Genomic DNA, 26,217 nt, shown 5'->3' with positions numbered 1-26,217 from the left:
TGTAGTGAGTTCATGGCAGATGCAAAATTTGAACCAAGTTAGTTCTGATTTATAACTCTGGGGCAGAGCCAATGCTAGAGCAGTGTATGTGTATAATCACCTCCAGAAGGTGATTTTGCACCCTCTTTCTTATGCAAACATATATATGGTGTTGCTCCTCAACACTTGTACTTATAAATATACAGGTTGCCCATGTTAGCCATGGATTCAAAACCCATGGATCTGATCATCTATGGGTGGGTCCAGCCTAGACCCTCTGGCAATTGGAGCTTTGTTCCCATTGTCTTCAAGGACCTTCTGAGGGTTGGGGATACCTCCCCAGCCCTCAGAAGGCCTTCAGAGGCATCCCAGAAGGCTGAAAATTGCAATTTCTGTTTTTCGGCCTTCTGGAGGCCTCAGAAGGCCTTCTGAGGGCCGGAGAAGCATCCCTAAATCTCAGAAGTTCCTCCAGATGTTATTGGAGTGCAGTTCCTGTCTCGTTTGGAGGTTTTTCGGGCCATAATCTGCAGGCTTCATCATACGCGAATTTCAGCATCCACGGGGGTTCTGGCTCCTGATGGCCAACCTGTATTTTAATTTCACTTCTGTTTTCCAATCACAGTTCCAAACACAGATGTTACCATACAGGGGGATTAAAAATTTCTGATTTCTTAAGTCCCAATACCATCCAAATTTCCAGCATCGATGTAGCCACAATGCAGGCCCAAGGCAAGGAAACAAACATTCCCTTCCCTTGAGGAGGCCTCTGTGATTGCCCTCCCCCCACTGCTGGATGCAGTTCAGCCCTGTTGGGACATGTGGAAGGTTGGATAGGATTGGGCCCTTACTTGTGTAGTAGCAATGATGCTGTCTGATTGTAATAGTGCACAATCTTATGTTTACTCAGAAGTACATAACACTGAATTCAGTGGGACATACTCCCACTGAAGCATGCATAAAATTGGGGTGTTAATGTGTAAATTGGCCTTACTATGTGATTAAAGATCATAACATCAATCCTAATTGTATATTTCTCATATGCATTTACTCTGCTTTGAATGAAGAAAACAGCTCTGACATTCCTTGAAAAAGTGCTTTAAATTTCCTCTGCACTTATGTCCCTTTGAAATCAAATGCATTTAAGTGCTTAATTATATACTTAAGTGCCACTGATTGAACCAGGACTCAAGGACACATAAACTCCTCTGGATTGTACCCATTCTTTTAATTGTAAATTATTCCATTGCAGGTCCATTCTATTTCACAGATAGCAACTGTGTGCACTGTCTGTTTGACAGAGCCATCCATCTAGGCATCCGTCAATTTATCATGTTCCATTTTGATAGCTATCTACCCTTTCACTTATCATCTTTACGAGGTCTTCTGACATAAGACTTTCTTGATGCATTAGGGGATGAATGAAGGACTGGATGGGCAGGCAAGTGTAGATGAGCGAATAAATGACAGGCTGGTACATAGGTGTGGTGTCTTCTCCCCTGCTGCTTCCCATGTGTAGTAACCACATAATCAAAAATATCTTTGGAAGATCACTGTATATCCCAGCACCAAAGTAGCACCAAATGCTTACAACAGATTGTCGTTTAAAACCAACATGTACCCATATGTGCCCAGCACACCCCGTGCCTCCTAGAAGTGTCTGAAATCTATCAAACTGCTGCTTTCTTTAGTCCCCGCTGCTCTCATGTGATTGTCTTTTAACAAAGCATCATCATCATCGCCGTCGTCGTCATCATCCACACAATGGCAAAAAAACACATCCATTTTAGAATTCCAAAGAAGTAAACATACAAGAATGCTTTGGCATGCTGATCTCAGGCTTGGGGAAGCAATGGAATAAAAGACCAAACTCAAAAAGTGAAACCACAGAGAAAAAGAAAACTGTGTAAAGCAAAGATGGGTTTCTCAAGCACATGGGCCGCATCACAGCATCAGGGCATGCACCGATTTTAACAAAAGCACAGCTATCATTGTCATTGGCGTTAAAGGGACTTTATCAGTTTGAGGTTAGTAAAAGAGAGTTATTTACTTTTTAGTCTAAACATGTTTAAATTTTAAAATCAGTTCTCAGGCCAGATTGTAGCGTCTCGTTCAGCATTTCCTAACAAACTTTAAAAAGAATGCCTCACATTGATGTCATGCTTAAGGCAACCACGCCACATGTAGCAACCCATCAAGAGCTTGGTAAACATGGGGATAAACCCTGATTTTCTTCATCCTGATTTTCTTGTCTTCCTGGGACTGAAGGTGGAAGACCGTCAAGAACCTGGCAGGTTGCAATATATGACAGGTGGCTTCTGCTGGGCTTTCGGGTACTCAGAGGGCTGCACACAATCCTTACAACCCTGCAAGGAAGGTCTAAATTCTTATTTCTGCATTGAGATGGCAGTTACAGGCTGAGAGTGTGGCTTGTCTAGGACCATCTGGTGAGTATATGGCATTATGGCAGATTTAAACCAGTCAGCTCCTACACCAGCCTAGCATTCTGTCTGGACCAAACTACACATTGCGCTAAACCCATTACTAGAGTTGACAGGTTTGGTTTTCAATCAGTAAACAGCAATCATGGGATATAATCCAGACAGTGATCATGTGGGGGTGGGGGGACATTAATCCTTTGCCGCCCACTATAGTCTAAACCTGGATCATCACCCACAGCTGTGAACTGCTCTGGGAGGGAAGTGCTCGTTGAACTTATGCCATTGGATTGGGACCACAGTGGGAGCCAAAGGATTTTAAAAAAATCCTTTCCCCTCATCATGTTGCTCTTGATCTGGATTGGAGGCCCCCACAGTTGAATTTACTGAGTTGAAAAAAAAAAAACCCTACTGCATCAAGTCTTAATAATAGGCTTTACTGAACGTTTAGTTTGGCCCTCTGCTCCTATGAAATTTCCTCTTGGTTCATCAAGATGAATTTCTGCATATACCACATTCCCCTACCTACAACAAGCTGGGGCCTTCATCTCTAGCCTTATCTCTTCTTCGGTACATTGTTTAATGGATAATCCTACTCTACTCATAATTTTCCCAATCAGAATTTATTGCTTTCAGTTCTCACAAAAATCAATTAGAGAGTTTAAAGCAAACAGCTAATTTTAGCATATCTGTCCTGCAATTATCCAAATTCTCCGAGGCATTCACTGTTTTAGGTTCGCTACAACTATTATTAGATTCAGTTCAGCAAAGAGAAAATCAGTAGGTTTACTCTTCCTTACATAATTTTTTCCTCCTTTGCAGAAATTTGTGAAAACTGGTACAGGAGGCCCCCCCGTATCTACGGATCCCACATGTCATTTCAGACTGAGAGGTAAAAAAAAAATGTCGCTTCCAGTTTTTTTCTGCCTCTAAGGCTCAGTCTGAGCCCAGCTGGGCTCAGAGGACTCTTGGAGGCTAGGGATGTGAATTTGCCCTTACCTCCGGAGAGTGGGGTAGGCATCCCCTCCTATCTGTGGATTTACGTATCTGCGGGTGGTTCCGGAACAGAACCTCTGCAGATATGGGGGCACACCTGTAATTTAGAACTCATATAATACTAGGCTTGAATCCAAAAGTCATCCTGTTTCCCTCAGCAAGCATGCTTTTCAGATAAAACATCAGTTAAAGTTTGATTCAGATTCTTTGAATCTTCAGATTTTAGAGCCTTTATGTTTTGTTTTACACTGCACTTAGACTACGGAACAGGGATCCTGTTGGTGGATGTATGGAGTTCTTGATTCAGTGATCGAATTCACTGAGTGCAACCATGATAAAATTAGGCATTTGTTAATTCAATTGGAAAAGATCCAAATGCTTGCATATGGGGTCCTGCAGGTGCAAAGGAGTTTTATGAAGGCCCCTTAACTGTTGTCCACAAACAGGAGAAGGAAGTTCCTGCAACTCAGAGGCTTTCAGTGGAATTTAAGAATATCTGTCTTCATCTGGAGTACTCCCAGCATAAATTCTCCATCAGCTCAGTCAACTTTGGAATAGGTCTCCATGAATAGGTCTCCTGGGGCATTTGGTGGGCTGCTGTGAGATACAGGAAGCTGGACTAGATGGGCCTATGGCCTGATCCAGTGGGGTGTTCTTATGTTTTTTATGTTCTTATGAGACAGAACATTCCCAGCCTCTTCCCATAGTTGCATTTAAATCAGTGGAACTTATTCATGTGCTTAATTGTATTGCTTGTTGAGAGCTATGTTTCACATCCAGAAATCAGTGGGGCTGATTACTGTGAAAATGCACATACAATCAGGCATGTTCCTCAAATTCTTGCAATCCAAATTTATCCTTCAATTTTGGAGTTCCTAATTCTGTGGTCTCACTTCCCAGCCAAACCAATGTGTTAGTTATTCTCCATTGTTCTATCTTTTATTTCTGAATTTTATACAGAGCATTGAGCATGTGTGGGTTGTTGCAGCTTTCAGATCCTTTATAAAGGATCTGAAAGATGCAACAATAACCCATCCAACTATGCCCACATGCACATTGATAAAAGACTGCAAAAGTAAGTTTTGCTGTCATCATCTGCATAATGGCAGCAAGATTTTTCTTGTGTGATGTTTTACCAATGTGCATTTGTGCTCCACTAAAACACTGCACAAAAATAATATTGATGCAATCATGCATACAATCACATCAAGGTTGCCTTTTTACAGTCTTTGGTTAATGCATCAGTAACATAGGAGGGGGAAAGAGGCAAGCAAACTGAAAGAACCTCAGTCTGCAACAAACTGCACATGCTCCAATTCTGAAAATTCATTTTGGAAATTCTTAATGAAACTCAGGAGGAATTCAGGAGGAGTGCAGTTGGGGGACTTCAAGCCGAAGGAACAATAAAGGAACAGAACTCTCATTTCTAGAATTTGACCAACTTCTAAAAAATCTAATACAGAAATCCAGACATACCCATGTACAAGCAAATATTGCATGAGTATAGAGGTGTGCCCCCTTATCTGTGGGGGGTTCTGTTCCAGAACCCCCTGTGGATAGTCCAAACTATGAATATGGGCGAATGACCGTCTATGCTGTCTGGACCCTCTGTAGGGGAGCCAGATCCATGGATACATGAAAACACAGATATGAGATCTGGGGATAAAGGGGTCCCCTATACTTGCATTTGTATTTGGATCTGGACAGTTATAGAGCAATACTAGGAAGGTCTACTTAGAAGGAAGTTCTATTCAACTCCATGGAGTTACTCATATGCAAGTGTATACAAGAGTGTACCCTGAAAATATATGCACACTTACATGGGAGTAAGTCCCATTCAATTCAATGGGGCTTACATGTGAGTAGACACGCATAGGCCTGCAGTGTTAGTCTGACTGGTTAGCTGCACTGTTAACCAGTGCAGCTTTGGTACCCCTTTGTGCAGGCACAATCTGTACTGCACAAATGTATGTATCTGCAAGTATGTGCTGCAGAACCATATGAGATTCCTTCTTTCATGCACAGGAGGATTCCATGCAACCAGCTTTCTACTTGCACAATTTTCCACACTATATGGAAGAGGAGCAGGGTGAATGAGTAGTTTTTTTTTTTTTTAAAGCATAAATCCACCACTTTCCCCCTCTCCTTTAGTTTATATACAAATGTTAAAAATTGCTTTTTCCCAGGTTTTAAAAGAGGAGGGGAAGAAAGAAGATTAGTGACATTAAAATGATTAGGAGAATCACAGCTGTAACACTTTAAATCTGAAAACAGGGCTTGAACAACATAGGCTTCCAAACATCTTTTAAAACAACTTTGATTCTAAAGATATCATTTAAATATATTTTTTAAATTCATGCAGTGGTTAAATTGCCACAATACATTTTTTGTTTGTTTGTTTGTTTGTTTAAAGTGGCTTCTTAATTTTGGTTTCTTTGTGTGTTGCTTTTGGACAGCAAGCCTAGAATTCCGTCCCTTTAACTTCATTTTAATAGCAATGTATTATAGCATGATTTATCAACAAATGGCAGGTGGAAGTTGACAGAAATTATAATGAAAATTAAAAGAGTCATTTATGCAGCAGGCAATTCTAATTTAAGAAACATTTATTTGCAGGCTTTAAAAATGAGGGTTTAGAATCAAATGGATTTAAAATGAAAGTTTTAACAACTTTTACCTTTTTCCTGCAGCCATTCCTCTACGGGCCGGTTATATTTGAAGGGAATTTTCTGTTTTACCAATTGGAACGTAGTATCAGTGTTGCCTTTAAAGTTTAAAAAACAGCTTAAAAACAATCTGAAAAGTCAATGAAATAGTTAAAAAAACATCCTAGATTTGTTACTTTGCTTGTTTATGAAGGTATTTAAAGATACAAAAAAACAAGTAGATGTATATTTAGTCTTATTTTACTGTGGTAGAGAATAGCCTTTCATTTCCTGGAATTCCAGAAGATCAGGGTATCAAAATCTTAGAATAAAGATTTCCCTTTCACATCCCTTATATAATTACCCTTGTAGGGCACAATGTCAGATGACTAAGCAAGGACTTAGTCATCACTATAATAAAACCTATATCACTATAATCATACTGTTACAAACACCCTCTTTCCCCCAAACAGGTGTGCAGTTTAAACTGACTCCATCTTGGTTTCAGAGTTGGGCAGGCCTCCCTGAAGTGAAAAAGGATGAGATTTTGCTGGCTCCCAAGGAAAGGCCCCTCTGTGGTCAATTAAATCTGGGTGCTTGAAGTCTGACAAAGGATAGCTAGCAAGAACAAGTCCTGCCTGAATGTTCAATCAGATTACAGTTGCCCAACTGGGTAGTCCTTTTCAGACTCTGGGCCAAGAAGACCTTCTACCTGAGATAACACACCCTGCCACATTGTTGTTCAGCAGGAACTTCCTGGATGGCCCATCAAGCTCTTTTGTGTGCTCCTGGAAAACTAAATCAAGGCCAAGAAGCTCAGGAAGAAGCTCTCCAAACTCCTTGGTTCTGCAGATATTCCTTTGTTTCCTCTGTAGAAAGTTCTATAACTTCCCTGCTCTGGAAGCATATAGAAGAAGAGAGAGTTTGTTCACTCCAGAGGCAGTGGGGGAGTACAGCCTGGCGTTTCACTTTGGAAGAACCTGGGAACTTTGCAGCCCTCCCTTGCTGTTCAAGGACTTCGCACTCAAGCAAACCAGCAGACTAGGATAGGTGATTTCCCCCCCCCCCTTTGATCTCTCCCTCTCTCTTCCTCCAAAAGATTCAGTAAACTCTTGATCTTCTTTGAAAAGCTCTGTCTTGTGGTTACTGTTAGCCTAATTTTGAGGCACTTTGAGATTGGTTGCAGTGCTCATTGATGTCAACGATCCCAGACCTTGTCACACTGCTAGATTTGACCTCTTGCTTGCTAATGTCCCCAATTTTAGTTATGTGCACATGACACGTGTACGTCACACGTGTGCATGTGAAGGAGCAGTGTTGGCAACAGGTTGCTGGAGAATGCGGGCATAACAATATACACATTTTGATCTAGCCAGTTCCCAAGATCCCACTGCATTCTAACTTGATCAAGAAACAGAGTCCAACCTGGGGCCATTCTGAAAGGAACAGGCTTTGTTCTCAATTGCTAGGGTCATCAGGAACAAGTACAGGCCACATGTCAATGCCATTCATGATGGTTGGCAACCTTCAGTCTCGAAAGACTATGGTATAAGCCTACAGCACCAGGTATTCCCAGGTGATCTCCCATCCAAGTACTAACCAGGCCTGACCCTGCTTAGCTTCCCAGATCAGATGAGATCAGGCATGTGCAGGGTAACAGTTGCTGTCATGGTCATGTTAGATGTGTCATTGTATAGTTGGAGGGTCTAGTTTCCTGCTAGCAGCTGCTCAAGGCCATACTTTGGACAGGTACTACAGTGCAGAGATAGGGGTTTTTAACCCTTTATCCTCTTGCCACTTTCCACTGACCCCCCCCACCCATGCACAGCCAATTAACCTAAAAGCAACCATTGTATCAAACTGCACTTTTAGGATTAAAGAAGTGCTGGGGGGGGCAGGTTTTCAGTGGCAAACTGAAATAGTGGCATGCTATAGTGGATTATGCGTTGAACTAAGCTACAGCTAAGACAACTCGGAAGTAAAAAGGAAATTGAGGGGTGGGAAAGTTATCCACTAGAGATTTTTAAACAGAGGGAAAGGCATTTCAGCTGAAGACATTCGGAGTCATTTCCTTTCCTTTTTAAAATGCTAGTTTGTTTTTCTCTTTTCCCTGTTATCCTCACAACAAACACAACAATCTGACTGTGTCAACCATTTTAAGGCTAATTTGGACCGCCACTTTGGGGTGTGAGGTTGATTGTGTTTGCACTCTGGTCTCCTAGGTTTAGCTCAGACTTGGAGCTCTGCTTTCCTGCTGGCTGATGTCTCTGTGCCGAATAGCTTTGCTGTTCTGATAGAGTGACATTTATCTGGCAACCATTCATGTTTGGTCATGAGCTTAAGCAACATTAGCAGTCAGTTTGCATTTGTATATCGGATCTATTTCTTTAAATTTGGGCAAGAGGCAGACTGCAGTCTGAATTCAGGTTAAAACCTCCTGCTGGGACATTTAAGAAGTGATGGCTCTAAGGATGGGCTGCAGCAAAGGGCAAGATCACAGTGTGTTAGCTGTGAAAAGATCTGCTGCGGGGAGATGACTGAGAAGTCTCATTCTCAGCTTGCCCTGATAAGGCTGTTTCTGCATCTGAGAGAATGAAAATCGGATGACGTGGCATGCGCCGGTATGCATGACTGCTACAGATGTACATCCCTTTGAGGAAATAGTTAATTAAGCACTGTGGATACATCTCTGTCCTCTTCACTGTGCTTGTGCCTCAGGCCATGTCAACCTGGTACTGCCCTGCAGCTTCTGCTATTAAGACAAGAAAGGCAGTGTAAAACTGCAGAAACCTGCTCTGTGAATCATGTTAGCAATTGCAGTCATGGTAAAGTGGGTGGCCGATGGCATAAATTTACCTGAAAGCATGTACCCAGCAATCCAGAATCATTTGAGCTCTAAAAAAGAACGAACAAGAATTTGATTCTCAAACCATGTTCCTTCAAAATGCAGCCACTGACCGTTCAGCAGGACTGTTCTGGAATGAGTGGCTGGATGGCAGGGATCCAAAAGCAAATCTCCTATTTTATTTTATTTTTTTAATGTATATCGCATGTGACTTCAGGCCTGTTCAGCCCTGGAACTGAGAAAAGGGCATGAAGAGGAACAAATTGCTGAGTCTGAACCTAAATAAACCAGCTTAGATAGGCAGAAATATAAAGCATACTAAAAATACCCATGCATTGGGAGTGTCGATGTCTATACAGAAATTGTGGGAATTAGGGTGCCAAAGGAAATCAAGTGCGCTCATCTATTTATGAGATGAGGTCTTCAGTTGCATTTATAACTTGGCCAGATAAAAATAGTGAATAGTTCTTATAGGAAAGGGGCTAGGAGCCTTTTAAAGGCGGGGGGAGGGGGGCATCGTTCAGTAGTAGGTCATATAGCCTTGCATGTAAAAGGCCCCAGGTTCAATCTTTGGCATCTCCAGGTAGGACAGAGAAGGATTCCTGCCTGAAACCTTGAGGAAGAGCTCATCGTCAGGGTTGCCATTTCATGAGCTAGATATACCAGCAAACAATAGTTTCCAGTCTTCCCACTGACCAAATAATCCCTGCTGATTAATCTACTGACAGACAGCCCGATCCTAGTGGGCTGCTGCACTGGTGGAATTCATATTCCGCCAGCACCAGCTATTGAAAAGCATCCGTAAAGCAACGGACACGGCACAAGCTGCTGGAGCGCCAGCAGAAAGGCTGGAGCAGAGTGTGAAAGTTTCCACTCTCACTTTCGACTAAACCACAGCTTCCTGCTATGTACAAACTCAAGGAATGACTGTTTATTAATCAAGACATCAAACAACCATTCTGAGAGGCTTTAATTAACAGCCCAATCCTACCAAAATGCCCGCAAGGTGATGCAATGGCACCAGCTCAGCTTCCACTGCATCCCACGGGGGGGGGGGGGAGGAATTTCAGCTGCTGGAGATCACCTCAGGGTAAGGGGACATTTGTTCCCTTGCCCTGAGGTTAGCCCCAGCAGCTGCTAAGGGGCACCTCAGAGCGGAACCAGCTCAATCGCTAGCCTAAGTCCATATTGATCCGTGAGGGCGGATCAGGCCCAAGAAAGGGCTCAGAATTCAGCATGCACTGCCACCACTGATCCTGTCCCCATCCTGGGCCCTATCCTCCCTCCTCCCCACCCCTGACACTGCCCTGTTCTGCCCACCCTTCCCCACCTCCCTGTAACCTCCTGCACTGGTTCTCTCACTTCCTCTGGCTGGCATCCAGCATCCCTCAGCATACAGAGTTGGTTGCTTAATGCTTGTGGTGGTGGCAGTCACCCCATATGCACTGGCCTAGTCACATTTGCTACGGCCATAATGGAGGTGACGCCAGCGGAATGCATGTTCCTCCTGCTTAATCCTTCAATAGGTTTGGACTGAGACTACAGTCATTCCTTGAGTTTGAATGTTAATAGGAAACTAGGATTTAGACCAGTGATTTTCAACCTTTTTCATCTCGCGGCACACTGGCAAGGCACTAAAATGGTCAAGGCACACCACCAGGTTTTTGACAATTGACAAGGCACACTATGCTGTCAATAGGGGCTCACAGCCCCCAAGGGTCCTATTGATAAATAACCCTCTCCAGATTCCCATGGCACACCTGGGGACCATTTGCGGCGCACCAGTGTGCTACGGCACAATGATTGAAAATGGCTAGTTTAGACAAAAGTGAAAGCAGACACATTCACTTGCTTCCTGGTATGTGTGAAGAAGAAAGTGTAAGAAGGAGTGTCTTGAGCCCACGGTTTGCTGTGGCTTATTTGAAATTGGTTTAGAATCTAAACTTTAAATGATCACCTGAATGAGGACTTTTGAAAGCCCTGGAAATGAACAGGATAGTTGCAATGAAAACAACAGGACTAGAAAATAATCTAATAGTAGAACAGTCTTAAACACTTTTAAAACTGAAATTCCAATTAATTTTAACAGAACCTATTTCTATTTAAGTGCATATCGTATTATCAAGTAAGACCTCTATCTTAACAAGTACATTTGAAATACCTACTTCAATCAAACCCAAGGCCTTCCTTAAAACCAGGAAACACAGTACTAGTCTCTACCACATCTTTAAAGATCCTGATTTTAATGTAAGTTTAGTTTAATTTTTTTATTATAATATTATTTTGGTGTTTACAGAAAGAATCTTTCAGTGCTTAAACATATACACACACACCTTTAAAACTAGGAAAAAAAACTGAAGGACATTTGAAAATTCAGATAAGTTTAAATTATAACATTAGCATCTTTTCATGGTCCTTTTTAATTGTTCTTCTCATCTATCTCAACCATTGATCAGAATGCTTTTAAGAACATGTGCATGAGAATATGTTCATCACCGTACTCCATGGACAAGACTGAAGTTAAAAGACATGTTTTTCAATATCACTGTACACATGGAATATTCAACAAAGTAGAAAACGGTATCAATTGCAACAATCATTAAAGTGTTCCAAACTGATTTTTTAAGTGACAGTTTTGAGTGCAATACCATAATACACAATAACATTTCTACCCCCCCCCCCCCAAAAAAAAAAAAAAAATTACCATAGTTCATCAGGTCATACAAATGTTGGTCTTCTTAAGAGAAAGAAACCACAGAAGAGTCACTTTGGCTGGTATCAGTATAGCCACATATTTGATGCAGTGGCATAGCTAGAGGGGGTGCAAAGCACTAAGTTTCGCAGGGAGCCTCACTGCGGTGTGCAAGCAGCTCCTCCCCCTCCCCTTCAGAGCCATTCCTGGTGGAGGGAGCAAAATGGAGGCATTAGCCTGCCAATGAGGCACTCTGCAAAACTTGGTGCTTTGCACTCCCTCTAGCTAAGCCACTGATTGGATGACACCCTGAAGGACATTTCTAGGAAACAACCACCTCTGTAAACAAGGATTCAGTGACTGATTCTCTTCTGAGTCAAAATCTGATTCTTGGCAGAGAGATGTAAATAGGGAGCATCTGTACAATAATATCAAGTTCTGGAACAGAGTTTTCACTGCAAGTGGAAATACTACAAAGTCTGCATTCTTTTTTTGTGCATGAAAAATCCATTGATTTAGTTTTGCTACTTGTGGCTGATGGCATATTAATAAGTTTTCCCCTTCATGTATGTATGCTTGACTCTTATAACCCAAAGAAATAATCCATTTAACATCATAGTAAGACACACAGTATGATGAAATGAGAACCACTGATTTTCCTAGGGCTGATTTACCATGTAATCTGTTTACAACTTAAATGAAAGACATCCTAGCATCTTCCAGATCTTGAGCTGGAAAAATTGATCCATTAACCATCTCTAAAAATGCCTGTATCACCAGCAAAGTGAATTTCTTCTGGAAACTTATTTTCCAAATGAGGATTTTTCATTTTAGGATGAAAACGCAGAGTTCTACCTATGCAAATTTGGAGAAAGCAAGTGATCGCATCATTGTAAGTGTAAGGGTTATGTACCTACAAGATGCAATCTTGTAACTTCTGTCTGATTTCCAAAGCTATTCCAGTTACACTTGAAAAATAATTTTGTTATTTGCACATTATGGCTGTGAGCTGGTCCATTCATTAGCTTTCCCAGCCACCATAAATATGCAATGGCTGGCATGATCGGTGTACTGGACTCACAAGAGAGCTGTAATGTCAAAGAAAGGAACGTGAGGGGTATTGTAGCTCCTCTTTACAAATTAGAACGTCAGTTTGCTTATTTTATGAGTTCTATCTCACCCAGGTTAACAACAGAAGAGTCACTTTTCCTGTTCATGGAAGAGGAGCCAGAATCTCACGCGACTCCTTTCCCCTGCCACTGCACTTCCAATGTGAGTGACAGCCCAATTCCATCAGTCCAGTACCCCAGCGGACACAAAGTCTGCCAGTGCATTATGCGGTATGCTGATGCAACATCCTGCCTGCTGGTATGCAGAGCGCTTCTGCCAGTGTCAGGTTTGGAAAGCCTCACACTGCCAGTGACACCCTGCATATTCGATAATAGGGCAGATTGGGGTGGAGATCAGGCTAAGATGGGCACAGGATGGGGGCAGATCTCAGAGGCAGGATCAGCTGCCATATCCAAAGCCCTCATTCTAGTTCTAACATGCCCTCTGCGGCAGTTCAGATTTATGCCAACAAAACAGCTGGCATAGATCTAAAAAGTTCAATAGGTTATAGTCTGGAGATGGACACAAACATAAGTGTTGTTCTTTACTTACCTTTTCTGATTGGCCCTATCCCAGCTGGAACTCAAGCCAGACGGACCCGTATATTGCTCTAACCACTCTAGGGTAAGAGGCAGAGCTTCAGTGCCTCCGACAGCCCCTTTCCCATCAATATAAACTTACAAAAGAAGGATAATACAAATTCAGAATTGCATACAAATACGTTTGACTTGCATACCCTAAACTAGTTGGAGAATCCCCCTTTTCTTGGTGAAGTACTTTTGCTACTTCGCGGCCGTATCCGTGGACCTCGTATGATGTGGCTGTATCTCGTGGATCTCCTGTGCGCCTCCATGCGCCCCCTCCAGAGGGGCAGCTCCCCTCACTTCCAGAGTGTTGGGGGTGTCCTCTGTTTCAGTTATCTGTGGGGAGTTCCAGAATGGAATCCCGTGGATACAGGGGCATGTCTGTATTTTGTGAGCATGCTGCACAAACCACCCTGACCAAGAATAAATTACAGGCATAAACATTGCCCCTGAAAATCTTATTTTAAAAGATGGTTGTCATCATCACTACCTTTTATGTTTAAGGTGCCTACAGCACATTTAAAGTATAGAGTGTGTTACAATTTATTGCCAACCTTTATTATTTTTATCTCATCCAACATTTCACAGGTGGAGCAGAATTCCCCTTCTATACCACTGAAAAGTTTGCTTTCATTTTTTTTTCCTCTTTTAAAAACAAGCAAAAAAACCAAAAAACCAAAAACTCCACCCAAGCAAACTTTATTCCATTAGGCCAGTTTCAAAACCAAAATGGGCTCTCAAACTACGGAAATAAAAGAGCAAGTCGGACACTGACAAATGTTGCATTTGTGTCCAGACACCAGTAATGATGATGCACTGCTGCTGAAAGCAAAGCAGAACGGCTGAAAGGTTGCTGTAAATTACAGTGGGCAGAAAGAAAGCATTTGCTTCCAGGTGGAATATTAATACGACCTGATATGTTGTCAACTTCTTGAAGCTGCTAATAAGAAAGTTGTAAGAATAAAAATAATCTGTCCTAAATTAACAAGAAAGGTAGTGCCATTTAGCATCCAAGAAAAAAGAACTAACATTCCACAGAAGCTGAAGAGACATTTTTTAATAGAATATACTGTAGTGGGTGAACCATTATACATAAACATGGCTGCATATACATGAAGATGGCCACTAGCTTAGTTGGTTTGCAAAGAAGATTGGACAAACTCATGGAGCTCAGCTCCATCCGTGGCTATTGATCAAGGTAGATAATTCAAACCTCAAGGTTCAGAGGCAATATGCTACGGAAGTCATTGCTGGGGAATGGGAGGTAACAGCAAGGAAAGGCTATTGCCTTCAGGTGTTCGGTGAGAAGCAGGATGTTGGACCAGACATTTGGTGTGATGCAGCTCATAGTTCAATGAAGTTAGCTACGCATCAAAACCAGTATGCTTGTGTAGTTTAAATTTGGGCAGTGGCTTATTTAAGATAGGACAGACAGGTTCCCTGGACACCACTTGATGAGGAGCACTACTGAGCAAAGCCACAAAGCTGCCACCTCCTCCTTCTTTGGTTGCCAACCTTCAGTCACAAAAGACTATGGTATAAGCCTACATCACCCGGTATTCCAAGGTGGTCTCCCATCCAAGTACTAACCAGGCCTGACCCTGCTTAGCTTCCCAGATCAGATGAGATTAGGCACATGCAGGGTAACGGTGTTGCAATCTTTTGGCTGCCCCATTCCTTCTCCTTTGCAAGCTACCAAAGGAGAAGGAATGGGGCAGCAGTGAGATGGCATGGCTGCCCTGCCGCCCCCTTCTCTTTTGGAAGAACCCGGAAGTGATGTCATGCAATATTGTGATGGCACAACTTTACCACCCCAGGTAGTGCTGCTGTCGCTATACCCATGAGTATTGGATTGAACTGTTGCCACTACTACTGTGTGTCACTACTACACCGTAAGATGCTTTGCTGCATGCTTGATAGGGTTCACCTTCACAACAATCCAGTCAAGGGCTTTTATTCCAACCTAACAAGTGAAGAATGAAAATGATAGTGTGAGCCAATGTTTATAGTGAGTGACCAGCAGGGAGTTGGCTGTTGAGCCCAGATCTTCCAGACTCATTTAACTCTATTTTGTATTATTTATAACATTTATATCCAACCTTTCTTCTCTTAAGGAAATCAGATGGGGTCCCCAGGTGGTCACCAGCCCAGGTACTGACTGTGGGACACTGCCTCAATCTACTGTACCACATATGAGTAAACATATTGCCTCTCACTCCTTCCTTGAGTCCTGTAAAGGTGAAAGGAGCTGTTATGAGATACACGTCCTTTAGTAGAAGAAAGCACTGAAAGATTATGATGTCCTTGTAGTTGCTGATTCATTTATGAATAAACAGGGATGGAAGGGGCTTCAGCTAAGCAGCAGAGCACCTGCCCTGCATGCAAGAAGGTCTCAGGTTCAGTTTCTGCATCTTCCAGTCAAGATGGGAAAGATCCCTTTCTGAAACCTTAGAGAGCTCTAGCCAATCATTAGTCTACCATATTAAGCTGGATGGGCCAATGATTTGACCCAATGCTGGACTCTTGACATTTTTCAACATTGTACGTACAGGTACACACCACAGAGCAGAAAACAGAACTTACAGCCTGTACTTGCACTGTTTGTGGGAGCGAGCCCAAGACCTCCTGGTGTTCACACTACAGTAAACAAGTCTTGGACTAAAATGTTTGGATTTCAGAATAGATGGATTTTGAGTAAGAGGTAACCTGCCTTTATAACCAAACCAGTAATCAAGCACACAAGCATTCCACTCATGCAAGGTCTCCTTGTGCAAGTGGAACAATCCTTCCAGTCATGGAGGTTGCTTCCAGCAATAGAACCACATTCTGCTTTGGATGCAACCCAATACCAGTTTACTTGAATCCAATATTAACTCCTCAGATGAATGGAATGGTTGTTTTTTTTTTTTTTTTTTTTTTCCATTCTCCTCTTATGCAATCTTGCTGATGCAAACCACCCCACTACCCATGAGTACACCCACTGTCTGCCATAGTGGGCAAAGTCATGACAAAGCTAAAAGGAAGAGTCATTTGTCCTGTGGCCAGTGACTTCCCCTTCCAAAGCATGGTCTCTCCCAACTCCACCTTGGCTCCTTAGCAGACATTCCAGAGGGTCAGCCAGGGCTTCTCCATGAAGGGGGTGAGGCACAACTCTTTCTAATCAAGATCATGATATCTAAGAGCCATTGATTGGAACAGAAGACAGCAGCACCGCAGAGCATCAGTGTGTCACCCTTCTCTAAGATCTAAATGTGGGCAAAATCCCATTTGCAAGCACATGTCTTAATACATTGAGAGGTTACAAAAGAGTGAACAGTTTGTAGCCCTGTCCTGAAGCCAGAGTGAGAAGCTTCTTGCTCTCACTCTTGAAGGGAGACATGGGGGGAAATCTGTTCCTGTTCATGCATCCCTCCAGTTCCCACATCCCTCATACCCTGAAACTATGAACTTGGGATAACATTTTGACTCGGGTATTGTGATACCAGAACTCCACTGGGAACCCAGGTTTGAAGAGAGCTCCTAGGTGTTGATGCTTCCAGTCTTTCACAGAGCTGGGAAATATATATGACATTTCATAACCATCTTCAGTATATAGTATTAGATTATCATTTGATTCCTGCCATCAGTGTGCAATGCATCCTCGAACAATGTGCTGTATATCCACGTTTGCCCTCACAATGCTATTTGGTTTGTTATCCCTGTGAGAAATGATGCACGTTCAAATGGTTTCGGTCTGCCTTCAAATTAGTCTTCATAAAGAAGCATCCTAAATATACACTGTGGCACCTAATAGAAGATGCAGGAGGCCTGTGAGAATTTGCTAGGCTGTCTCATTTCTTTCTCAACTTTTCTCCAGTCCTTTCAGGATAACCTACTTATGCTTCAGTTTTCCCCAGCGCAAAAGACATCATTAAGGGACTTGAACAGCTGAGCAAAACTATTTTCATTATTTAAGTTTCTTTCAGTTCCCAGGTATTTGTCCTTTTTCTCATTGCTTTCCTTGTTTGAAAAAAAAGTTACAGCACTTGCTATTCTGGTTCTGCCTTTCTTTCCTGGCCTGTCATCTCCTCTAGTCCACAATGACCTTGACCTCCTCTTTCCTTCTGATCTAGCCATTTCCTTTAGGTCTTGTCTTCTTCTTTTCTTCCTCTCACTGAGGTGCTTTTATTGTCAAGAGCTCGAACTTCACATGGAGGCTAGCTTAACCCACAGGCTTTGGAACAAAATGTAACAAGGGTACTAAAAAGACACCGGGAATGGGAGACAGAATTAGCAGGCAAGACTGCAGTGGACTCAAAGAAGAAAGTCAACTAAAGTTAGTGCTATGATCATCCAGGTGAACTTGTCCCTAAGTTTCCTCTGGCCTAAAGAAACCTTGATGACTGCAGAAAACCATCCTACTTTTTAAAATCTGCTAAATCTTTTCCTCAACTTCCTTGGTACAAAATGTGCACCAGCATGAATTCTACACGAGCTAAGTGAAGTAACTTTGTAAAGATGCTTGAAGGCTTTGTTGTGGAAGGCTCTGTTGGTGGCTTTGAATCAGGGACATACTCCATCTGAACTATTAGAAACTGCAGTAAGTTTTGGGTTGCATTTTTATTCCGCCCTGCTAATTTGCTCAGGGCAGTGTGCAAAGTTGTTTTACCCCACTTGACCCTCACCATACCCGTGTGAAGCGGGTTATGCTGAAAGCTGGTTGTCTGTACCAGGACTCCTCAAGGGGCATTATGGATCAGCAGGAGTTTGTCCAATCGACTAGACCAGGGGTGTCCAAAATTTTTGGCAGGAGGGCCACATCATTTCTCTGACACTGTGTCGGGGGCCGGGGAAGAAAAGAATTAATTTACATTTCAAATTTGAATAAATTTACATGCGTTTACATAAATGAATAAGTTAAAGATGAACTTATATGAATGAATGAAGGTCTTGCAATAGCTCAAGGCCTACAAAAGGCCTTCCACAAAGCAAGACTGGCCTTTCCTTTTCTGCCGCTACTGCATCACAGATGTGAAACATTAAGCAGTGGAGGGAGCCCTCATCCCACAGCTCACGTGAGAGGTCAAACAGTTGCCCTCACTCTGAGAGCAGTTGCGTCGGGCCAGTGTGGGCTCCAACAAATTTCCGGAGGGCCAGAGGATTATTGGAGACTGGGAGCTCCCTGAGGGCCGGAGTGAGAGGCCTCGAGGGCCACAAGTGGCCCCAGGGCCAGGATTTGGGCACCCCTGGACTAGACCATGCTGGCTCACTTCTGACCCACATCCTTCACATTCCAGTGAATGTGAAGAAGTTAAGTTGGACTGCCCACCAACAGCTGGGTCTAGGAATAGCTGAGAGAAAGAGGCAAATATGAAGAAATGGAAGAAAAGAAGCATCTGAAAGTGGAAAACAGACCCATCAAGAGAAGGGGGACAGAGTAACATCTTGTTTGAAGAAGCCAAGTATTTCCAACATTCTCCTGATAGAGGAGAATTATTTCTGTGCTCCTGCTGTTTTGCTTTACTGTAATTTAGTCTTCTGTTATTATGCTGCTGGCTAGCTTGCCTTTTATATGTGTTTAATTCTGGGCTTTGTGAGCCGCCTTGAACAGCCTTAACTTAGGTCAGAAAAGCAGGAAGGGATCTTTTAATAAATACTTTATAAACAAAAGTGCTCACAGAGGTGATGAATGAGGAAAAGGATGAGTTACCCAAGAGTCAATAGACAATATATTCCCTACAAAGCCAGCAAAAGTTACAGCAAACCTTGACTAGAGCAACTTGTCCTGCTAGTCATTTGTATTGTCATTTTTAATATTTTGCAATACATTGCAAAACTTCATGAAACAGACCTTAGCCCCCAGCTTTCTTTCAGACAATTAAAACTGAACCAAACCTTTAAAACTTTTTTTTAAAACCCAGAATGCTGAAGTCTCTAGCTCCATATTCACCCCCTGCTAACGGGACAAAGAGGCACCTTTTTAAAGTGGTGTCCTCTTATGTTTAGCAGGGGGAGAACAACTGTCCCTCTTCACCCCAGCATGGTATCTGTTGCTGCTTACTTGGGCTGGTAGCTGCAGCCCGCCAAACAGTGGACCAGCTTCTGCACCACCAACCCAGGACTTACAGTGGCAGATCACAAGTTCTGCCATTGTGAACCCAGCATGGGATTGGGCCATAATTGACCAACTTTTGTACCCAGAAGTAGGCAGTGGCATTACTAGGGTTTGCATCAGCCAGTGCAGGAGGCCAGCATGCACCCCCATGATAGGTCTCCTCCAATGCAGTGGGTGGGGCAATGCCCTGGGCAGTGGGCATAGTGATCCACTATTGCCTCACCCTCTGCTCCTTTTCTGGATATAACTTTTGATAGAGATATTCCAGCGCAGTTTGTTTCATTGCATTCTGCAAGAAAATATGCATCAAATGATATATAAAATGATGGTATTATTCAAAAATACTAAGATTTTAAAAATTTTGGCTAGTAGTGGTGTCACACACTCCCATGTGTGTCACCCAGTGTGGCCTGCACCCCCTTAGCAATGCCACTCGTAAGTGGGATAAATGGGGAGGGAGGGGGAGTTAGTATCTTTTTATGTCCTTAATTTAGGGTATGCTCACGATGATTTCTTTTTCTGAGTAGACAGAGGCTTACTAGGCCAAATTCTGAAGATCATTAGTCCTAATATCATTATGAAGATGACCCATATGTTGCAGAATCTCACATAAGAATGTGTAAGAGAAATATTTAGTGTGTACAATGTTGGTTATAATGTCGCAATATTTTGTAAACCTTATGATCTGAGGAGATTGTTATTTGAGAGCTGTTGGATCTGAAAGAGTTGAACTATGAGTGAATTCTCACAAAGTAGCCACGACACAGAACCTTTGCATTGGGGGGGGGGCATTTGCACACAGTATATTGCTCCAAGTGTACAGGCTAATAATATAGATAGGCTGCCATCAAATATTTGTGGCAGAAGCTTCCAGTGGTATGGAGGCAACCCATGCTATGGTGGCAAACCTGTGTGATGAGCCACTGCACCCCAAAGAGCTTACAGCATGGAGCAGCTGCCATGCAAAGGTGATTTTAACAAAAAACCCTGCAGAGTAGCCATAACACAAAGGAGAAACCTTTGACATTTTACACTCCTCTTCAAACAAGACCTTGTAAAACTAAAAAAATTAAAAAAGCAACTTGCTTAAGGTCATACAAGATAACTATAGGAATGTTTAAAACAGAACCCAATTTTCTCATTTTGCTTTTGGAGAAAACCTCTCCAAAAATTGAGATGAAAGAAATTCTCTGATCAAGTTATTTACTTTTCTCTGGCTCTCTTTCAGAGTTCAGGTTCTGTTTTAAGTGCCCTGCTGAGATCTAAAAAACAACACAAGCCATTTATAAAGCATCAGAATGTTTCATTTTTCTACCAGCCTCTTTATAATAAAATGCTTCCTTAGATTTCACCCCTTCTAAATTTTCCAGATAAGTTATCAGATAATTTTTTTTTTCCTATAGCTGGTCTTCCAATGCATAGTAAAAATGCTGTTTTTATTAACATTCAGTTGTAGACTGAATCTGTAGACTGTAGTTTGTTTTTCACAGGGACAGGTGGGAAAAAAGGAACTTAAACTAATCCATCTACTTTTGTAAATGGAGATTTGGATCTCACACATGCCTTCATGAAACATAGCAAAAAAAATCAGGCTAAATGGGTTTCTCCTTGTTAGTATCCACTAAAGAACAACAGTGATTGGCACCATACAGTGCTATGTAATTATTCAGTACAGAAGAGTGAGTAGTTTTTTATAGTTAGAAATCGGGTTTCACTTTGGCCATGACAAGGTTAATTGGGTCCGTTGGTAGGGGCTAAACAGTCTACATGGGTGATAGTGTGGCTGGAGTAACAAAACATAAGAACATCAGAAGAGCCCTGCTGGATCAGACCATCTAGTTCAGCTTCCTGTATCTCACAGTGGCCCGCCAGATACCTCAGGAAGCATATAAGACAACAAGAGACCTTCATTCTGTACTCTCTTGCTTCTGATATTCAGAAATAGGACCAGGAGGTTGCATATATCCACCATGGTTTGTAACCTGTGATAGACTTTTCCTCCAGAAGTTTGGTCCAATTCCCTTTTAAAGACATCTAGGCCAGATGCCATCACATTCTGCGGCAAGGAGTTCCAAAGATCTATTTCAGGCTGGGTAAAGAAATACTATATTCAAGCTACGCGAAACTAAGTAAAGTAGATGTCTCCTCACTTCCTAAACTCCTGACTGCTGAATTCAGAATTAATTTGCTCCCCCGACCTGCAGTAAGATCATTAATCCAGGGCAGGACGCTCGTCAGCAACCAGCCGATACGCTCCATTTTAGCCAAAATCTTATTGTTCCATCTGAATGACTTTCTGTGTTCTGTTGCCTTTCTTTGAGCAAAGGAAGTGCTGAGCGCCTTCTGTCGCTTTTTGTCATCTGGGTTGGCCTGAGATTGCAGCTGGCACTGTTCTTTCTGCAGGCATTGGGGTCTGGGAAGCACAAAGTTATTGTTCAAGCTGCCAAGCCCCTCTGGCCAGCTGTTTGTCGTGGATGCACGTGCATCTATGAAAGCATGTTTGTGTTTGGATTTTTAAAAGATTATTACTATTCCATTTGACCAGAAAACTGTAACAGAAGTAACCTGACAGAGAAATGTAGCAATATTAGTACCCGGAGGGTCTCTGAACTGAACTGTCATAGGGAATTTTCCCATTGCACAATGATCTCCATAGGCTGTTTCTCCATCTCTGCCATCACACCCCTCATCACATTAGCTTCATAGTCAACAGCATAAAAACATTATAAGATGAGCTGCAGGTGAACCAATAATAATTCCTGTCACATGGCTCTAGGAGGAATGAATGCACCTGTGTCAAAACAGGGTGCATAACATTGCCAGTTCCCACAATGTCTGTGACACAACACGGGGCACTGTCATGAGCACAGAAAATTGGCGTGAGCCTTTCCCCTTAAACAAAGGGATGGAGGAGAGGACAAAAATGGTCCATGTACACAGCGCATCACAGGCTAGGTCATAGATGTGATGGGGGGCATAAAAACATGCATGCTTCCTTACCTATGGAGGAACCACTTTACATGAGGGTCCAAAGAATGTTCCTGATTCTGGAAGAATCAATACAAAAGATCCTGATTTTTTATTAATACAACACAGAAAAAGTTAGAACTGTGTTAATGCTGCATTTGCTTGTCAGTGTTGTCTGTTGTGTGAATGGAGGAATATTTGCCTCACCACTGTTTTTCTGACCTACAGAAATTGGGCAGAGGAAAAGGTCATGGGTGCTTTTATAAATAATTCTCTCTCTTTCTCCTGTTCCTTCTCTTTCTCCCCCCCCCTCCTCTGTATCTCACCTGCAGCAAACAAAACAAATGAGACTGTTGAACTTCTTGCAACAGTTCGACAGCAAGGAACAAAAGAACAAATTACGTATTCAAATTCTCTGAGAAAAAATATTCAAGCACACAAATAATTGGGCAATGTTTTAAAGTGAAATAGAATGTTCCTCCTTATCTCCTCATTTGAAGTTCTTACCTGGCATGGCTTCTAACAATAGTAATTTTCCATTGTTCCAATTCTTACTTCCAAATTATGTTCAGGGCATGGCATATGTGCAGTTTGCCGGTGCCTTCTGTTCATCTGAGAGCCAGTGTGCGGTAGTGTCTAGGGTGTCTGGTTTAGATATTTGAATTCAAACTCAGCTATAACCTTGGCTTGGTCACGACATCTCAGGCTGAGAGAGGCAGATTGGACCCTGATGAGATCCCCTGATGAGCTCCAAGGCCAGTCAGGGATTGAACCTGGAGGTTCACTTTCCTTGCCTGACACACTAACCATGATACCACACCAGCCGTCCTTTCTCTCAAAAATATAAATCCACTGAAGGAAAGCTGCACTTTCCACTGAAAGTTGCAACAAATGGTGGACACTCCAATTCTAGAGTTAATTTTTGAAATTAGTCCGAGTGTCTGGAGTCACCCTGATGGGACTTTCATGAAGGCAATACCATCAACATCTTGGAATGTTGATCCTTTGTATCGGCTTGAATCAAAGAAATAAGAGAATAGCCCCCAATGATGAGTACAGGGGTCTCCAATGAAATTATTTCAGGTGTCTCCATCATTATGGCAGGCTGGTTCCTGCCACGATGTCATATTCTTGCACAACACCAGGAAGCCAAAGGGTGCAATTTACAGCACTGCTTGATATTTGGACCAGAGGGAAGCACCAGTAAGGACAGTAAGCTTATACCAGTAAGCTCGAAGGCTATCTCCAAGGCACTGAAAAAATTTCTTGGGCTACTATAGGAGGAAACTGGGTGCATTGCAACCCCCCCCCCTCCCATCTTGAGCTGAGTTGACCTGAGAGAGCTGCAACTGAGATGCTGGGGTACCAGACACTTAAACTGGGATTCAGGAGGAGTGTGCTCGCGCGCATGTACGAATCTACATTTGTAGAAGCTTTAGATTTTCCAGACTCACAAAGAGAGTCTGGTCCAACAAGAAGCTGACGGAACATACCAAGATCCAGGTCTACAGAGCTTGCGTCCTGAGTACACTTCTGTACTGCAGCGAGTCATGGACTCTTCGCTCACAACAGGAGAGGAAACTGAGCACTTTCCACATGCGCTGCCTCCGACGCATCCTCGGCATCACCTGGCAGGACAAAGTTCCAAACAACACAGTCCTGGAACGTGCTGGAATCCCTAGCATGTATTCACTGCTGAAACAGAGACGCCTGCGTTGGCTTGGTCATGTCGTGAGAATGGATGATGGCCGGATCCCAAAGGATCTCCTCTATAGAGAACTCGTGCAAGGAAAGCGCCCTACAGGTAGACCACAGCTGCGATACAAGGACATCTGCAAGAGGGATCTGAAGGCCTTAGGGATGGACCTCAACAAGTGGGAAACCCTGGCCTCTGAGCGGCCCGCTTGGAGGCAGGCTGTGCAGCATGGCCTTTCCCAGTTTGAAGAGACACTTGGCCAACAGTCTGAGGCAAAGAGGCAAAGAAGGAAGGCCCATAGCCAGGGAGACAGGCCAGGGGCAGACTGCACTTGCTCCCAGTGTGGAAGGGATTGTCACTCCCGGATTGGCCTTTTCAGCCACACTAGACGCTGTGCCAGAACCACCTTTCAGAGCACGATACCATAGTCTTTCGAGACTGAAGGTTGCCAATACAATACAAGATTGTCTGGAAAAGGATGACTGTATGTACACGTGCCATCTAATCGTGTTTGTATTTTGATTTAGCTTTTATAAATACGATACGCATATTCTAACTCCACTGTGACAAGCTACAATCAGCTCTTGATTTCATCAGCTTGTCATGCTTTAATCATTCCTCTTGGCAGATCTTTCAACACATGTTACAGTGCCATCTTCTAAAACAGGCATCCCCAATGCTGTTTTATTAATTCTGCCTTTTAATTTATTTTGGGCTTCTTATGAGATGCAGTCGATGCATCAGAAGTGCTGCCATCAGCCTCCAATCCATGCTGTTAGGAAGCATTTGAGGGCTCATTTAAGTTCCACAAAATGAGTGAGAGATGAAAAATTAAACAGTACAAACACCAACTATGAAAAGCAGCATTAGGGATCTCAACCAACTCGCAAAGACAATAAAAATTCCTAGTTACGGTCATCTCGCAGTTCTTATAAAGCCAGCCAATTTCCGCAGAAGAATACTCTGAATAGACTAAAAACGTTATCAACTCTAAACAGCTGCCATTAGTTAAAACTTTGGGCTGGTGTACACATTTTTGTAAAGATTGTAGGACAGTGGACCTACACATCTCTTTCCAAACATCCACAATGTAACGTGATGTGAGAGAACAGTTCAAAAGTCATAGCTGCGATGGCCTAATCCAGTGGTTCCCTAACTGTGGGTTGTGACCTGATTTTTTACAGGTCATGACACTGACAAACTGATGAGGAAAATGGATTGAGCCCTATGAAAACTGGAACAGAGCAGCATGTTTACTTGTGAGTAGGCAAACGTGCCGCAATCCACTTCGAAGGGCAGGCCAAAGGGGATGCCACGCCACCAGAATGGTCCTGATCCGATGAACGCAGGCCCCAAGAAACTATTGAGAAGCTGACAAGGAAAATGTATTGAGCCCTATGGAAAGTGAACCTGAACCACACTTTGTGTTTACTCATGAGTAGGCAACCGATCTCCAGCTGTTAATGAAGGTCAGTTGAAGCTGAACGCAAAGACCATTAGAATAGTTCTGGTCCTGGATCAGCATTCAGAATGCTTCAGAATGCTGTAGAATGTGGTTACTGCCTTCACCACCACCATAGTAAAAAGGATAAAAACAGAGGCTTGAGCAGCTGATAAAGCAACAAGTCTCATAAAGCTAAGGTGCGTCCCAATAGAGTGTCATTTTAAAAAGTGGGTCAAGGTGCTAAAATGTTTGGGAACCATTGGCCAAATCTCTTCCTTTTCTAATACAGAAGTATTGCAAGAATTAAGCATGCAGAGATATACCTCAGATAGCACATTATGTTGTGCGCGTGGTGGAGATGTCTGCATGCACGCTTTGCTGTGCATACAGGATTCCAAAAGTGATTCTGTCTTCTGAGGAACTTCCTGTTAAAGTTCAGTTTGTCCTCCTATAGCAGTGGTTCTCACACATTTAGCATTGGGAACCACTTTTTAGGATGAGAATCTGTCAGGACCCACTGGAAGTGATGTCATGGCCAGAAGTGACATCATCAAGCAGGAAAATTTGTAACAATCCTAGACTGCAATCCTACCCACACTTACCCAGGAGTAAGTCCTTGACTATCATTGTTAAAAGCATATACATAGTAGCCTGTTCAAAGTACAGGTCTGTAACTTTTCCCCAAATGCAGTCACATCCCATGGGTGCATCAAGTCTGTTATATTAAAAA

General features: G+C 42.8%; 1 protein-coding gene and 2 pseudogenes across 13 annotated transcripts in view; all 3 read right to left on the bottom strand.

The window, feature by feature from the left end:
* NRXN3 (neurexin 3) overlaps positions 1-26,217 on the bottom strand; it is a 1,424,661-nt gene that overhangs the window by 161,834 nt on the left and 1,236,610 nt on the right. For 9 of the 13 annotated variants that reach the window (XM_066627886.1, XM_066627867.1, XM_066627903.1 and 6 more), the window contains one exon: positions 6,088-6,174. The exons of the other annotated variants lie outside the window; for them this stretch is intronic. In XM_066627886.1, coding sequence (XP_066483983.1) covers positions 6,088-6,174 — 87 coding nt within the window. The remainder of the gene's footprint in view (positions 1-6,087; positions 6,175-26,217) is intronic. 13 annotated transcript variants of the gene reach the window in all.
* LOC136637773 (5S ribosomal RNA) lies at positions 7,607-7,723 on the bottom strand (annotated as a pseudogene).
* LOC136637465 (5S ribosomal RNA) lies at positions 14,828-14,946 on the bottom strand (annotated as a pseudogene).

The sequence above is a fragment of the Tiliqua scincoides genome, chromosome 1 (assembly GCF_035046505.1).
Source record: "Tiliqua scincoides isolate rTilSci1 chromosome 1, rTilSci1.hap2, whole genome shotgun sequence".
Taxonomy (NCBI): Eukaryota; Metazoa; Chordata; class Lepidosauria; order Squamata; family Scincidae; genus Tiliqua; species Tiliqua scincoides.
This window is presented reverse-complemented; position numbering and strand designations above follow the sequence as displayed.